The 14,423-nt window shown below is 48.7% G+C and overlaps 1 protein-coding gene across 2 annotated transcripts in view; it reads left to right on the forward strand.

The window, feature by feature from the left end:
- The window catches only part of PLEKHH3 (pleckstrin homology, MyTH4 and FERM domain containing H3), a 31,533-nt gene continuing 17,110 nt past the window's right edge, over positions 1–14,423 (forward strand). For both annotated transcript variants that reach the window (XR_015946541.1, XM_035134409.3), the window contains exons 1-2: positions 1–278; positions 11,951–12,009. Coding sequence is in view for 1 of the 2 variants with exons in the window: in XM_035134409.3 (XP_034990300.1) it covers positions 132–278; positions 11,951–12,009 (206 nt within the window). In the remaining variant the exon portion in view is untranslated. The remainder of the gene's footprint in view (positions 279–11,950; positions 12,010–14,423) is intronic.

Below are 14,423 nucleotides of genomic sequence, written 5' to 3' on the forward strand. Positions count from 1 at the left end.
AGACAGCCGGGGAGCTGCGTGCCGGGAGGGTCCCCCTCTGGCATCTCCAAACGCGCCCTGGGCGCACCGTCCTTTCCTTGGCTCGCCTTGCGTGCGCGGATCGAGGCTCCCGCGGCGAGCTCAGGCGCCGGATGCCGTTCCCCGGCGGCTTGTGGTGGTTGCTGTGCTGCAGGCAAGGCTTCACTTTGCTCCGACGCGACTATGGCGAGGCAGGCAAAGGGGGGGCGGACGACGACGAAGCCGAGGAGTCCTTCGAATTGCGCAGCAAAGGCGACGAGGTGAGTTTGGCAGCTCCCGGAGTTACTTGCTGCGCCCTATTCCCGGCTGGGGGCTGCAGCTTCTGCAAGAGCTTGCCGGCAGATCTCACTTTAAAAACAAAACAAAAAAAATCTTGCGCTTTTGCGACCCTAGAGGAGTCCGCGTGCCTTAACTCGTCCCCGCGCGCCTCCGATACCGGGGGGACGGAAAGACCAGGAGGACAAAGTCTTCTGAACGCGCGTGGGACGAGAGTTCGCGCAGGTTAACTGCGGGTTCGCCTTTGGAAGCTCTGTCCTGTGCGTCGGGATTGCTCGCTTTACTCAGTGTAAAGGAATTCGCTTGAAACGTGTTCGGAGGCTTTACAGAGCCTTGGCTCATACAGCCCTGGACCTGCGTTCTTTATTTGCAAAGGAGCAAATGAAGGTGGATCCAAGGAGGGCTGGCGCGGTAGAAATCAGTGCATAAACTTCTCCAGGCGCTTTTGCACCTAGGATACCGTATATGCTCTTTGGGGACGATCTAACCTGCAGGATAGCACTCCCGGCCCCATCAGCATGATTGTCTCCATCCTGTGTAAGCAGTTTGGGAGCCATCCCCAAGGCAGCACACCTCACCCTCCCAATTTCGGGGGAGGGTGAGCTTTCTCCGGATAGGTAGCATCAACTAAGTCGCAGGAGTGATTTGCTGGCAACGTGAGTTGGGGAGCGGGTGTCGTCTCCTCATATTCATAATCCTTATGTAATTCTACGGCCATGAATTATGCAGAATGAGCTGTTCTCTTGGCTGCCCGGGCACCTCTTGCTCGCAGCCCATTTCCTTTTCACTGTGGGCAAAAAAGGATGTCATGGAGAGCTGAAGCCTGGCCAGCTTCAAGACTGACAGAGAGCAGGGCTGCCTTTTGGCTGGCTGGGACACAGGGCCCTTCACAACATGACCAGAGTTCAGAAAGAAGCCATTCATCTTCTGTTTCCCTGGGAAGCAAAAGGGAGACAGCTAATTCCTCCCTCTATTGCCCTATTGCCCACCCAATCACCTCTTCCAGAATAGGACCCAGGCCAGCTGCGAAGGATGAATTTCTTGACATCAGCTGTAGATTTGTGCCAGTTGGTTTTTACAGGAATGGTGATGTTTGCTCTAGGGTAGAACGAGCCTGTTCCCTCTAATAAAAGATTTACCTTTCTCTGACCTAGTACTTTGGATACCTGTCCTAGGCATACCTTTGCCCTTGTGTGCTTTCTCTGCAAGAGGATCTGGAGAGCAGCAACATGAGAGCGGGGTCTTTTCTGTGATGGCTTCCCACTTGTGGAATGCTCTCCCCAGGGAGGCTCGTCTGGTGCCTTCGTTACCTATCATTAGGCACCGGGCCAAAATCCTTCCTCTTCTCCCAGGCCTTTGGCAAATTAAGCAACCTATGGCCTATTAAACAGTGTGTGGGGGTTATTGTTTGTTACGATGGTATGCATTTATGTATTTTTACATCGTAAACCACCCTTTGATCCTTGGACGAAGTGTGGTACAGGGCAGGCAAAAGGTTGTAGAGAAGCGGATTGTGGTCTGGCTGGCCAAGGGACTTGAAAAGGTTTAGCTTAACCCGAAGCTGGGTCTGCTGGGAAAATTGGGAGTCTCTTTCTCTCTCACACACACTCGCACGCCTTTCTGCTCTGAAACTTCTCCAGTCAGAAAGGCAGGTCCTATCAAGAGGAACGGGATGTGGCACGTTGGAGGCGATGCCTCACTGCAGCCTGGAAGGAAACAGGTTTTGGGGGTTCTCCAGATCTCCGCAGCGGTGTTATTAGACGTCCGCGGAAGAGGAAGCGCTAGCCCTGGGTTTGGAGGAGGGGGAAGGGATCTCCAAGCTGGACTGCGCAGCGAGTTGTAGCCTTGGTTTGCCAACACATTGCTGCCTCTGGCTGCATTTGTAGGCCCTTTTGCCCTCCCAAGAGGAAACAAAATTTGGGGCGGCAGAGGATTTGGCTGAAGGCATGAAAAGGTTGCTTCACAAATCCCAGAGACAAGTTATTGAGCGCTAAGTATACGCATGCTGCTTTGAGCAGATTCCCTCCCCTTCCTTTGCTCTGCCATGGCTGCGGAGCACCTCCTTTTTAATCCTGCTTAGCAGTAAAATTGGAAGCATTTATGTCCAGCTAAAGCAGAATGTAGACACTGTGGCCCTCTAGATGCTGTTGGACTACAGTTCCCATCTTCCATCACCAGGAGCTGATGGGAGACAGAGTCCATCAACAGCTCCACGGCGCTCCCCCCCCCCAGGCTCAATGAATTAGATCAGGCATCCCCAAACTGCGGCCCTCCTGATGTTTTGGCCTACAACTCCCATGATCCCTGGCTAACAGGACCAATGGTCAGGGATGATGGGAATTGTAGTCCAAAACATCTGGAGGGCCGAAGTTTGGGGATGCCTGAATTAGATGGTTCTGAGAAGCCCACAGCCCTCTCCTTGCACCCTGCCCATGTTGAGAAGAAAAGTACCTCCATACCTGGAGCTTCTGTTTAATTACCATGGCTAATACCTATCAATAGGCCCATTTATAGAGGATAGGTCCCAATCCCATTTTAGAGCCATTTAAGCCCATGGCCATTGTCTCTTGTGTTCAATACATTGTGTCATGGCTGTGGAACTCCAGCTCCCATCAGCACTAGCCAACGTGGCCAATGTTTAGGGATGATGGGAATTGTGGTCTAGCAATGCATTGTGTAACTTTCTTTGGTCTGTCCCCAGTCTGCTGGCCAACCAATTTAATAGGGTGACCCTCAGTTTTAGCATTGAAGCGAGTAGGGAAATCCCCCCCCCAATACCATGCCTGATTTTGCGCACCTCTGTCTTAACCATCCTTCTCTGTCAGCCTGGATAGCTCAATTGGTTAGAGCGTGGTGCTGATAACGCCAAGGCTACAGGTTTGATCCCCGTATAGGTTAGCTGCATATTCTTGCATTGCAGGGACTTGGACTAAATAATAATAATAATGATAATAATTTATTTGTACCCTGCCCATCTGGCTGGGTTTCCCCAACCACTCTGGGCGGCTTCCAACAGAGATTCAAAATACATTAAAATACATTTAATAAAGAGATTAAAATTACATTAAACCATGGCAAAGCTAACCTGGTTCCATTTGTTTATCCTCAGGGTCCCTTCCAACCCTACAATTCTATGATTATCTGATTCATTTATTCCAGCCCCCCCCCCAAAGTAATTTCCAAGTGCTCTAGCTTCTTCTTTTTTTTGGACAGGGGAAATGCTAAAGCTATTCCATCATGTCTTTTAACTATAGCCTTTGTGAGATGCTGCTGCCGGAACCTGTTTTCCCCAACAGGTCTGCCAAAGCAGAGATGGGGTGGGCGTGAGCTCACCTCACCACTACAAAAGCAGCTTGACTAGCTGGAGAGACCAGATCCTGAACCCGGTCATTTGATAGGTGTTAACTGGGCGTGCCGTAGTGTCACACACGCCTGGCACTGCTTGCCCTCACCCCTCAGGGAAATTAAGGATTTGGAGCAGGCATCCCCAAACTCGGCCCTCCAGATGTTTTGGGACTACATTTCCCATCATCCCTGACCACTGGTCCTGCTAGCTGCTAGGGATGATGAGAGTTGTAGTCCCCAACTGCATCTGGATGGCCGAGTTTGGGGATGCCTGATTTGGAGGATGCTATCCAGCTTAGGCTGGCTGGGGTTAGGATGGTCCCTGGGAATGTCGCCAAGGGTCAGGGAAGAAGGGAGTTGAAGTTTGCCAATATCTGGAAGGCCACAGCTTCCTCTCTCTCACACACACACACACCTAGCATTTGAAATTAGCCAGGTGGCCAGGCACGTTTTGTGACTGGCGTGAGTCCGATTGCGATCACTATTATTTTCCCCCTTGCCCATCTGGCCGGGTTCCCCCAGCCACTCTGGGCGGCTTCCAACAAAACATTAAAATACAGAATCCATCAAACATTAAAAGCTTCCCTAAACAGGGCTGCCTTAAGATGCCTTCTAAAGGTCTGGTAATTGTTGTTTTCTTTGACCTCTGGTGGGAGGGCATTCCACAGGGTGGGTGCCACTACCGAGAAGGCCCTCTGCCTGGTTCCCTGTAACCTAGCTTCTCGTAGCGAGGGAACCGCCAGAAGGCCCTCAGCGCTGGACCTCACTGTCCGGGCAGAACGATGGGGGAGGAGACGCTCCTTCAGGTATACTGGACCGAGGCCGTTTAGGGCTTTAAAGGTCAGCACCAACCCCCAACTTTTCCAGTTAAAATACATACAGAGTTTGGGATATACTGTTGAGAAGATTTTCCTGGGTTAAAAAGTAGTCATATACGCAGGAATATACAGTATATCCTGGCTGTTTCTCCAAGGAGTACATGGTTCGCCCCCTCCTCAGTTAATCCCTACAACGATCCTGTGAGGTAGGCTGTGACTGGCCCAAGGTCACCCAGTCAGCTTCATGACCGAGTGCAGATTTGAACCGTGATCTGCCAGGTCCTAGTCTTACACTCCAACCCAGGGGTCAGCAAACTTTTGCAGCAGGGGGCCGGTCTACTGTCCCTCAGACCTTGTGGGGGGCTGGACTATATTTTGAAAAAAAATATGAACAAATTCCTATGCCCCACAAATAACCCAGAGATGCATTTTAAATAAAAGGACACATTCTACTCATGTAAAAACACCAGGCAGGCCCCACAAATAACCCAGAGATGCATTTTAAATTTAAAAAAAATTATACTCATGAAAAACATGTTGATTCCCGGACCGTCCGAGGGCCAGATTTAGAAGGCGATTGGGCCGCATCCGGCCCCCGGGCCTTAGTTTGGGAATCCCTGCTCTAACCACTACATCTCCCTGGCTTCCTAGAGCACTTCTGCTGTGCTATGAGCTGAATTAAGTAGGCAAACAAATATGGGGGAAAGCAAAATGTCACTTGGAGAAGGATCTGAAATATTTTCCTTGAAGCGTGAATTTGTTTTATTCTGGATTTCTTAATTTGATGTTTTAATGTGTTGTAAAGCGCTTTGAGATTTCTTCTTCTTCTTTGAGATATAAAGCAGTCTAGAAATGAACTGAAGAAAAAGAAAAAGTAATCTCATTAGGGGGGGGCGGAATGGCGCCTAGACGTTCTGTTGTGGCGACCGTAACCTACATTTTAAGGTGTCATTTGCCAATGAGCTTATATGTCTGATTTCATGAACAGCAAGGCTCAGAAATGGACACCACATTTCCTCTTTCAGTAACTTGTCTCCAAGTCCAGTGCTTTTGCCATGCGGTTTTGATCCAAGGCTTTCTGAAAGGGGAATGCAGAATTTATTTTTCAGCCATGCAAGTTCCTTCATTTTGGGCCCTCAGAATGGTGAGGGAAAGTGTTCAGTTCTCTTCTCCATCAGATTGTAGTGAGAAGTGATCAGACACAACCACGTTTGCACCCACAGACCCCACTTTGCCCAAGTGAGAAAAATCCATGATTTGTCAACTTGCTCATTTATGTGGATTGTCGTCCGAAGAGTTCCATAAACTGAAACAGTTTTATTTTTAAGGGAGTAGAGTTCTCTCTTTCGAAGGAGGTGGGAGAGCTGCTGTAGTCAATGGGTAAACTCTTACATAGAGTTTACTACAGGCATCCCCAAACATCGGCCCTCCAGATGTTTTAGACTACAATTCCCATCTTCCCCGACCACTGGTCCCGTTAGCTAGGGATCATGGGAGTTGTAGGCCAAAACATCTGGAGGGCCGCAGTTTAGGGATGCCTGGTTTACTATTTCAAAACACTTTATTTTTAAAGTATTACACTGTTCACCTGAACTAGAACTAGAACAGTATCTGGCTTCTTTTTGCTCCCCCCCACCCCCACCAGTCTCTCACAGTTCAGACTGCTAATCTGAAATATTTCAGGTAAAGGTGCTTTTTCGGTGAGGACAAGGGCTTGCAGACTCAAAGAGGGCCCTTCCTTTCCTTACCATGCAAATTTGAGATAATTGCTACAAACAACCATTAAACTTTTAAAAGCCCTTCTGAGCCTAGTCATTATAGTATGGCCTCATTCACTTCTCCTGGAGAAGAGGGAGGGGGACACCTGTCAGAGCGGGGAAGGGTGTTTAATTTTCATTTTTCATTTCACATTTAATTTGTATACCGTCTTTCTATCTTACAATACCCAAGGCGGTTTACAAGTTGAAGAAACAAAGAATGTACACCATATAACAATCCAATCCAATACAAAAATGTGATAATGAAACATAACCTTAAAATAAGCAACTTATATCAAATAAAGTAAGATTCAACGTTCTGTTAGAATAGTAAGGTAAAGGTAAAGGGACCCCTGACCATTAGGTCCAGTCGTGACCAACTCTGGGGTTGCGGCGCTCATCTCGCTTTATTGGCCGAGGGAGCCGGCGTACAGCTTCCAGGTCATGTGGCCAGCATGACTAAGCAAGCCACTTCTGGCGAACCAGAGCAGCACACGGAAATGCCATTTACCTTCCTGCTGTAGCGGTACCTATTTATCTACATGCACTTTGACGTGCTTTTGAACTGCTAGGTTGGCAGGAGCTGGGACCGAGCAACGGGAGCTCACCCTGTTGCAGGGATTCGAACCGCTGACCTTCTGATCAGCAAGACCTAGGCTCTGTGGTTTAGCCCACAGCGCCACCTGCATAGAATAGTATAGAATATTAAATATCAGCATATAAAAATTAAAACAGAAACCCACTTTTAACAATTACCATAAATAATTTCTAAACTATAATCAATAAAAACAGCGGCAGGTCACAGTGCATAAAATAATACAACACAAATTGAGAAGCAGAGATTGGAGGGTGGGGCAAGGCACGCGGAAAGGTCTTGCCTGATGGACGGCTGGAAGTCTCGCCCCTTGAGGAGACCTTGAGGAGTCCTGCCTAGGGTTCTCCTTGCCGGAAGCAAATTAGTGTCACGGTCCGGTTGGCGGGCGTCAGGACCAGAGGCAAGATGGTGGTGTAGAAGCAGGAACAGGTGCAGGGCTGAGGGTCCAGCAGCAGGCAGTCGCAGGGTCAAGGAGCAAGGCAGAGGCGAAGGTCTGGGAGTCAAGGAGCAAGGCGTCGGCAAGGCGAAGGTCCAAGGGTCAAGGAGCAAGGCGAAGGCTCAAGGAACAAGAAGCAAGGCGAAGGTCCAAGGGTCAAGGAGCAAGGCGAAGGCTCAAGGAACAAGAAGCAAGGCAAGGGTCCACGGAGCAAGGAGCAAGACGTCGGCAAGGCAAGGGTCCACGGAGCAAGGATCAAGACGTCGGCAAGGCAAGGGTCCACGGAGCAAGGATCAAGACGTCGGCAAGGCAAGGGTCCACGGAGCAAGGATCAAGACGTCAGCAAGGCAAGGGTCCACGGAGCAAGGATCAAGACGTCGGCAAGGCAAGGGTCCACGGAGCAAGGATCAAGACGTCGGCAAGGCAAGGGTCCACGGAGCAAGGATCAAGACGTCGGCAAGGCAAGGGTCCACGGAGCAAGGATCAAGACGTAGGTAAGGTAAGGGTCCACGGAGCAAGGATCAAGACGTCGGCAAGGCAAGGGTCCACGGAGCAAGGATCAAGACGTCGGCAAGGCAAGGGTCCACGGAGCAAGGATCAAGACGTCGGCAAGGCAAGGGTCCACGGAGCAAGGATCAAGACGTCGGCAAGGCAAGGGTCCACGGAGCAAGGATCAAGACGTCGGCAAGGCAAGGGTCCACGGAGCAAGGATCAAGAGGCCAGATACAACCAGGCAGGGATAGCGTTGCTGTGGCCAAGAGCTGAAGGGAAATGCTGAGCTTTTATCCCTCCCAGCTCTTGCCACCAGGTGCAGTGAGTCATCAAGTGGCGACACCTGAGTGACCACTCCTTGCCTCTCCAGCACAAGCTGAGTTCTTCACCTGTGTGGCCACTCCTTGCTTCTCCAGCACAAGCTGAGGCAGGCCCCAGTCCTGCAAAGCACTACAGGCCCCAGAGCCTGACTCCTGCCCATACTCCTGACAATTAGGGCCTTCTCCCACAAAGATTCTGAACCTGCAGTTTCCAGCTCTGGTAGCTTAATCCTGCTCTGAAGTCATCAGAGAAGGGTTCTAGGAGAGCAGCCTCAACTCCTGGTGGGCTCATCATGCAATGGAGGAGTGTTGGACTAAGACCCTGGAGACCAGGGTCCATGTTTCCACTCAGCCATGAAGCTCACCACCACTTACCCCAACCTACCTCACAGGCTTGTTTTGGGGATAATATGGAAAGCAGAAGAGCCACGGATATCATCTTCCATGTTCGAAATTAGCTAAGTCATTGGCCAAGTCAAGATGCCTGGGCTCTAGGATGGTGCCTGACATCTTCACCATCTGGGGAATCATTGGATCTGGACTGTTTTCACACAATAGTACCATGTCCTGTAGAATTCTACCGTGTATGTTTTATCTGCACAATCAGAATGAATTTCCGGAACCAAATTGGTTTCCTCCTCCTCCTCCTCCTCTTCTTCTTCTTCTTCTTCTTCTTCTTCTTCTTCTTCTTCTTCTTCTTCTTCTTCTTCTTCTTCTTTGCAGTCTGAGTAGGAGCAGTCACCACTAAGAAAAAAAAGAGGTGCAAATAGGTCCCTGGATAAGTTCTCAAAGTTCTTAAGCTAGCTCACGGTTGTCATCTGAACTAGCCAGATGTTTAACTGAGAACCACAGTCAAGTCTATCAGTTGGAAAATAAGATTTTAGTGCTTGCTTCGGAAGCACACATACTAATATTGGAGCAAATCAAATCAAACTTTATTTGCGTAGCCGACAGGCCATAGCATCAAAAGGACAAACACTAACAAAAATACATTACATATATGGTTACCAATAAAACCTATTAAACCTATTAAAACCCAAAGTAAAAGCTGGGTTATCATTCATCGATATCCCTCTGTCCCATGGGCGGCGACCTTCTCTCTGGTAGACTGTTCCGGGCCGGTTAAGTGTAGAGCCCAGCCAAATTGAAAGATTGTGAATATAATATTGGAGCATGAAAAATAAGACTTTAGAGCCGTCTTGCCTCAAAATGGCAACTAGACATTCCGTTTTGGTGACTAACCTTGGTTTAAGGAGCAATTTGGGCCCTAGCTTACATATCTGAGTTTCTAACATTGGGTCGAGCTCTTTGGAGGGAAGTTGGGACATGACAGCTAATTAGTACCATATAATATAATAATATAATAAGCATTGTTCTGGAAGCACTCTGTGTGTGCCGTTTCTGGTGATCAGCCATGATAAAACTGCAGGCTCTGGGTTGCCCTCAACTTGGACACTCCGCAAAGGAGCTCAGTTTCTGGAACGGGACTGCGCCATTTATTTACCAGCCTTTCTTTGCATGGGCATCCACTGGAAAGATGCAAAAACAAGGGCTTTGAATAAACACTTTGAATAGTTGTGCAGAAGAAGGCATTTCAGCAATTGCATGGGGCAAAGATGCCCCCATTGGTGCTACAAAACTTGAGGTTTGGTGCTTTGGGGGAATCGTGGCTTCCAGAAGCTGGCATTCCCCCCCACCCCACCCAGGTAACATGAGGATAGTTGAGAGCAAAGGGAACCACAGCAGTCTTATAAGTGTTGGGGGATGTGGTGGGATGGCTGCCAGGCAGTGCCGCTTCTGCTGGTCCTCTCTTGTTGCAAGCCCCCTTCTTCCTCTCTGTGTGCCCAGCTCTTGCCCTCTGGGCAGATAAATATAGTACAGTTAAATATGTGCTGAGCAACAGTGCCAGAGTGCAGGCATACTGTGATTTTTTTAAATATACAATGCAGCCTGACATCTTGCAATGGCGCCCATAAAACCAAGACAGCTTTTGCTTTTTTGTCTTGGCCTACACATACTCGCTGTTTCTTTGCCGTCTTTCAGCCACGCTCCTCTTCCTCTGCAGGTTGGGACGACGTTGAAGCTAGGGGTAGTTTGGTGCATGGATTTTAATATGCTTGTAAATGGTAACATCTGAATTATGAAAGCTGCTCTCTTGCTGATTTTAAGATGAAGAGAGCAAGATGGTGCATGTTGCCGAACCAAAAGTAAACCCAGCAAAGTTTTGCATTTTCGAGCATCATCAGAACATCACGCTTGTTCTGCTTTGCTGATAATTTTCTGAATGATTAATCCATTTTAAACACAGCCTATGTGTTGGAAAGGCTGATTTTATGCATGCTGAGTGAGTCATAAATCAGGATTTGCTTCTTCTTTTCTATTGCTAGTTCCACCTTATGATGATAAAGGCATTTGCCCCTCTCCTAGTCTTTACCCTTCTCCATAGCCTTGGGTCAACATTTTGATCTCCCAGTTCTCCTATATTACCCACAATTATTAGCGTCTGCCACTTTCTCTACTTCAGATGAAATCACTAGCAATGGCAGCACATGATGTATGTAGTCATTGCATGGCATGGATGTAAAGCAAGGCACCACTAGCACCAATAGGAGCCTTTTGTAAGCATTATTTGGGCTCCACAACTTTCAGGGTGCCCTGGTTTTTACTTTCTGAAATATGGCAAACCCTAGGCTTTTGGCGCATACCTGAATTTGTACATTCCTCAGCTCGTCACTTTAAATCAGCGTTTTTGATCCTAAAACCCTGCAGCATTTATGATACGGGTGGTGGTAATTCACTGAGCTAGGAGGAAAAGGGTTCTATTTATTTTTATTTATTTATTTGGGTTGGTAAGCAGTTGAAGGTGTACGAGGGTCTCCCCGCCACTTCCAGCGTTGCTACTTCTCCAGAATAATCCTTGCACATTCTCTTGGCGCCTGCTGCCAGCCTGCCTGCCCCTGCAGGATTGTGGCAGCCCATGCCAACTTGATCTGATTTATAACAGGTGTTCTAATGCCAGAGGACAGTTGGTGCCCTGTCTATAACAGGCTACCTGTTGCAGCAGCTCCCTGGCTTTATATTTAGTCTTTCCGTTTTTTCCACCTGGCCTTTGCTCTGGCAGGGAGAGGGGGCCAGGAGGAGTGCAGGGCCTATGTCGAAACTGGACCTGGTTGTGTGTCCTACACTGCCCCCCTCTCCCCGGTCCCCCTTAACTGTGCCAAGGATCTCCTTGCAGATTTTGGTGCGTGCTAAGACCACCGAGCCCCTTTGAAGAAGGTGCACGAGGCCAGATTTTTCTCTTGCCCTCTCTGCTGGGGACTTTTCTGCTATCCTGGCTTTCCCGTCCCCCTTTGCAGAGGAAGGAAGCCTTGGCTACAATAGGACTTTGTTTGCCTGGATCTTACTCAGCAATGTGCTTGTGCAACTCTGCACAGCCCCGGAGCCCAACGCCAAGGTCGGCTGAGGATACAGGAACCCGTTCAGCTGCTGCAGCTTGCGGTGTGTGGGGGGTGGGGGTGGGGTGGCGGTGTGTGTGGGGGTGAGGTGGCTAGGCAGACAGACTGTGGCCTGGGAGGGGCAGCAGCCCAGACGAGGCAGCCTGGGAAAATTGCAGATTAATAATTCACTTCCATGTGCGGTTGGGGAAATGGGAGGGCCATCATTACTGGGCATTTTTTCCCCCAATCTCTCTTCGGACTGGCCTCTTGCTTTTGTGTGAGAACACACACACGCAATATAATAATGTGCGGCAGAGGGTGGTGTTCCGGCTCGTGGGAACCCCCCCCCCCGGTCTTAAAAGCCTTCTAACATGTCTCCGTATCCAAATCACCTGCAAAGCGTAGCTTTGTTTTCTGTGTCCTGATCAGTGTCTCCCTCCCCACCTTGCTTTTCAGGGAGCTCCCTTGCAGGTGAACACCACTCAGCCCAGTCGGATCAGCAGCGGTTCCGAAAGGTGAGCAGCGAAGGGTCGTGGGGTAGCTCAGCCGGTAGAGCACAAGGCTCTGAATCTCAGGGTCGCGGGTTTGATCTCCACGTGGGTCAAAAGATTCCTGCTTTGCACGGGGTTGTACCGGGTGACCCTCGTGGTCCCTACAGTTCTGATTCAGTTTGGCACTCGAATAGGCAAGTGTGTTATTGGGGGTGGTGTAGCTGTTCATGTCAGAATTCTGGGTCCTGTCAGCAGAAACCTGTAGGATCCTGCAACTCATGTGATTGGTTTAGGCCCTGACACTTATTCTTTTAGAAAAAGAAAGACCTATTTGGGCAACTAGATCTTTTCCCCACTCCCATGCCTCCAATCTTAAGCCAGAACCCCTGCCCATCAAAGGCCAATGACTGCCTGCCCCTTCTGTTTGTTGCCAACTTATTCCCTTATCCGTTGCTGTCATCAGGCTCCACCTTTGGCCAAAAGCAAAATACTGGAAAGGTATTAGTGAATACAGGTTTTTTAAAATCTCTACGGCTGAAGCCTGCCTACGTGACAAGCCACCTTGCTTCGAAGTCCTACCTTCTGATTTGGGATGTGCAGTGGTTGGCAGCAGTAGCTACGTGCTAAGGGCGGATCACGTACTGGATGTGCTTTTCTTGTTGCATGTTTTTAAAAAAACCAGTCCTGGGACTTGGTCCTGTCTCAAATTAGCATATGACTGGGGGTTCCTACTGACTTAGATTGCAGGCATGGGAGTGGGGGAAAGATCATTCTAGTTGCCCAGATAGGTCTTTAATTTTTAAAAAAGAATACAGTAAGTCCCAGGGCTTAAGATTGCCTAGAAAACCTGTCCCCCTCTCCCCTGAAAGTATTCCCTCTGATCTCAGATATTTGGGGGCGGCTGTGTGGGGAGAATACTTTGTACATGTTCAGATGCACTCTGTTACCATTTTACATGAGAACTGGCCAGCTCAGTTGGGGGGTTGGACTAGATGATCCTCAGGGTGCCTTCCAACTCTGCAATTCTGTGATTCTCTGTTTTAGAGCAGAGAGGAGCCATAGCTCAGTAGCAGGGCACCTTCTTTGCAAATAAAAAATCCCAGATTCATATCTTCAAGTAGGACTAGGGAGAGAAACTCCATCTGAAACTCTGGAGACCCGCTGCAAGTCATTGTATATTATTATTATTATTATTATTATTATTATTATTATTATTCATTTATTTCATTTTTATACCGCTTTATATTTTTAAGAAAAATCTCAAAGCGGTTTGCAGCATATTAAACATCAATAAAACAATCCAGAACCAATCATTTCTGAAGAAAGTACACAGTCAAAGCAACACAATTACCAGGAAACCAAAATAAAATCTCAAAGATTTCAAAATAAAACATTACAAAGGAGGTCGACTACAGAATACATAATTAACACAAAGTTTACCAAAAAGCCAAAAATCTTAAACATTTCAGAAGAAAGCAGTGCTGAGTGAAGTCACATATACAATGCAGATTTAAAACAGCATAATTAACAAGAGAATAAAATATTATCATGACACGGCTGCTTGGCAGGCTCAAAAAGATAGGGCAAAAGAACCCAATAATTAGGATTTATTGTCAGGCATTGCTGCATAGATGACGCTGAGCTACAGAGACCAATTTCCTGACAGATAAAACCTAAGAGTTCACCCCCGATTTGGGGGGCATTCCTCCTGGGCCTCAGATTAATGCGTCCCAAGAGCGCCTTGTTTTGTTCTTTCTTGGAAGGTTTCTCACTTCTTTCTCAACTAGAGAGCAACTGAGAGAGAGAGAGGAGAAGCGATTGTGGGAAGAATTCCGTCTGGTGACCCGCACTCCTCCCGCCCCGCTTGCAAGCTAATGGTTCCCAGCTGGGGTCAGGCTTAGCGACGGCGCCTGGAGGAAAGGGACTCCAGCATCTTCCTCTGTTGCAAGACAGGGCCTGGGAAAAGGCCGAGGGGGACAGAGGGCCGTGTGCGAAGCTGAGAGCTCTGGGGTTCGTCCTCCGCAGAGCGAGCGTCTGAACATAGGTGTGGCTGAGCGCCTGGGGAAAGCAGAAAGGAAAAGGGGCGAGTGATGTCTTGGGGTGGGGGTGGGGCTTTAAAACATCTAGGTGGCAGTGGACTTATACACACACACACACACACAATTGTAGAGTCGGGACCCCCTGCAGTGCAGGAATCTTTTTGCCTGATGTGGGGCTCGAACCCACAACCCTGAAATTCCCGAGTCTCAAGCTAGGCGTTTGGACGAAGGACAGCAGGAGGTGCTGCACTCGAGCCCCAGGACCTATTCTCATTACCAGGGTGAGCAAAGTGGTCAACAAAGGAGTTGATTTCTCTTATCATGGTATCACATACTTCCGTGTCAGAGTCTGTGGGCTTGGCTGGCAGCACCTCTTGTCTTTTTCTTTTTCTTTCAATA

The sequence above is a fragment of the Zootoca vivipara genome, chromosome 12 (assembly GCF_965207765.1).
Source record: "Zootoca vivipara chromosome 12, rZooViv2.hap1.1, whole genome shotgun sequence".
NCBI lineage: Eukaryota > Metazoa > Chordata > Lepidosauria > Squamata > Lacertidae > Zootoca > Zootoca vivipara.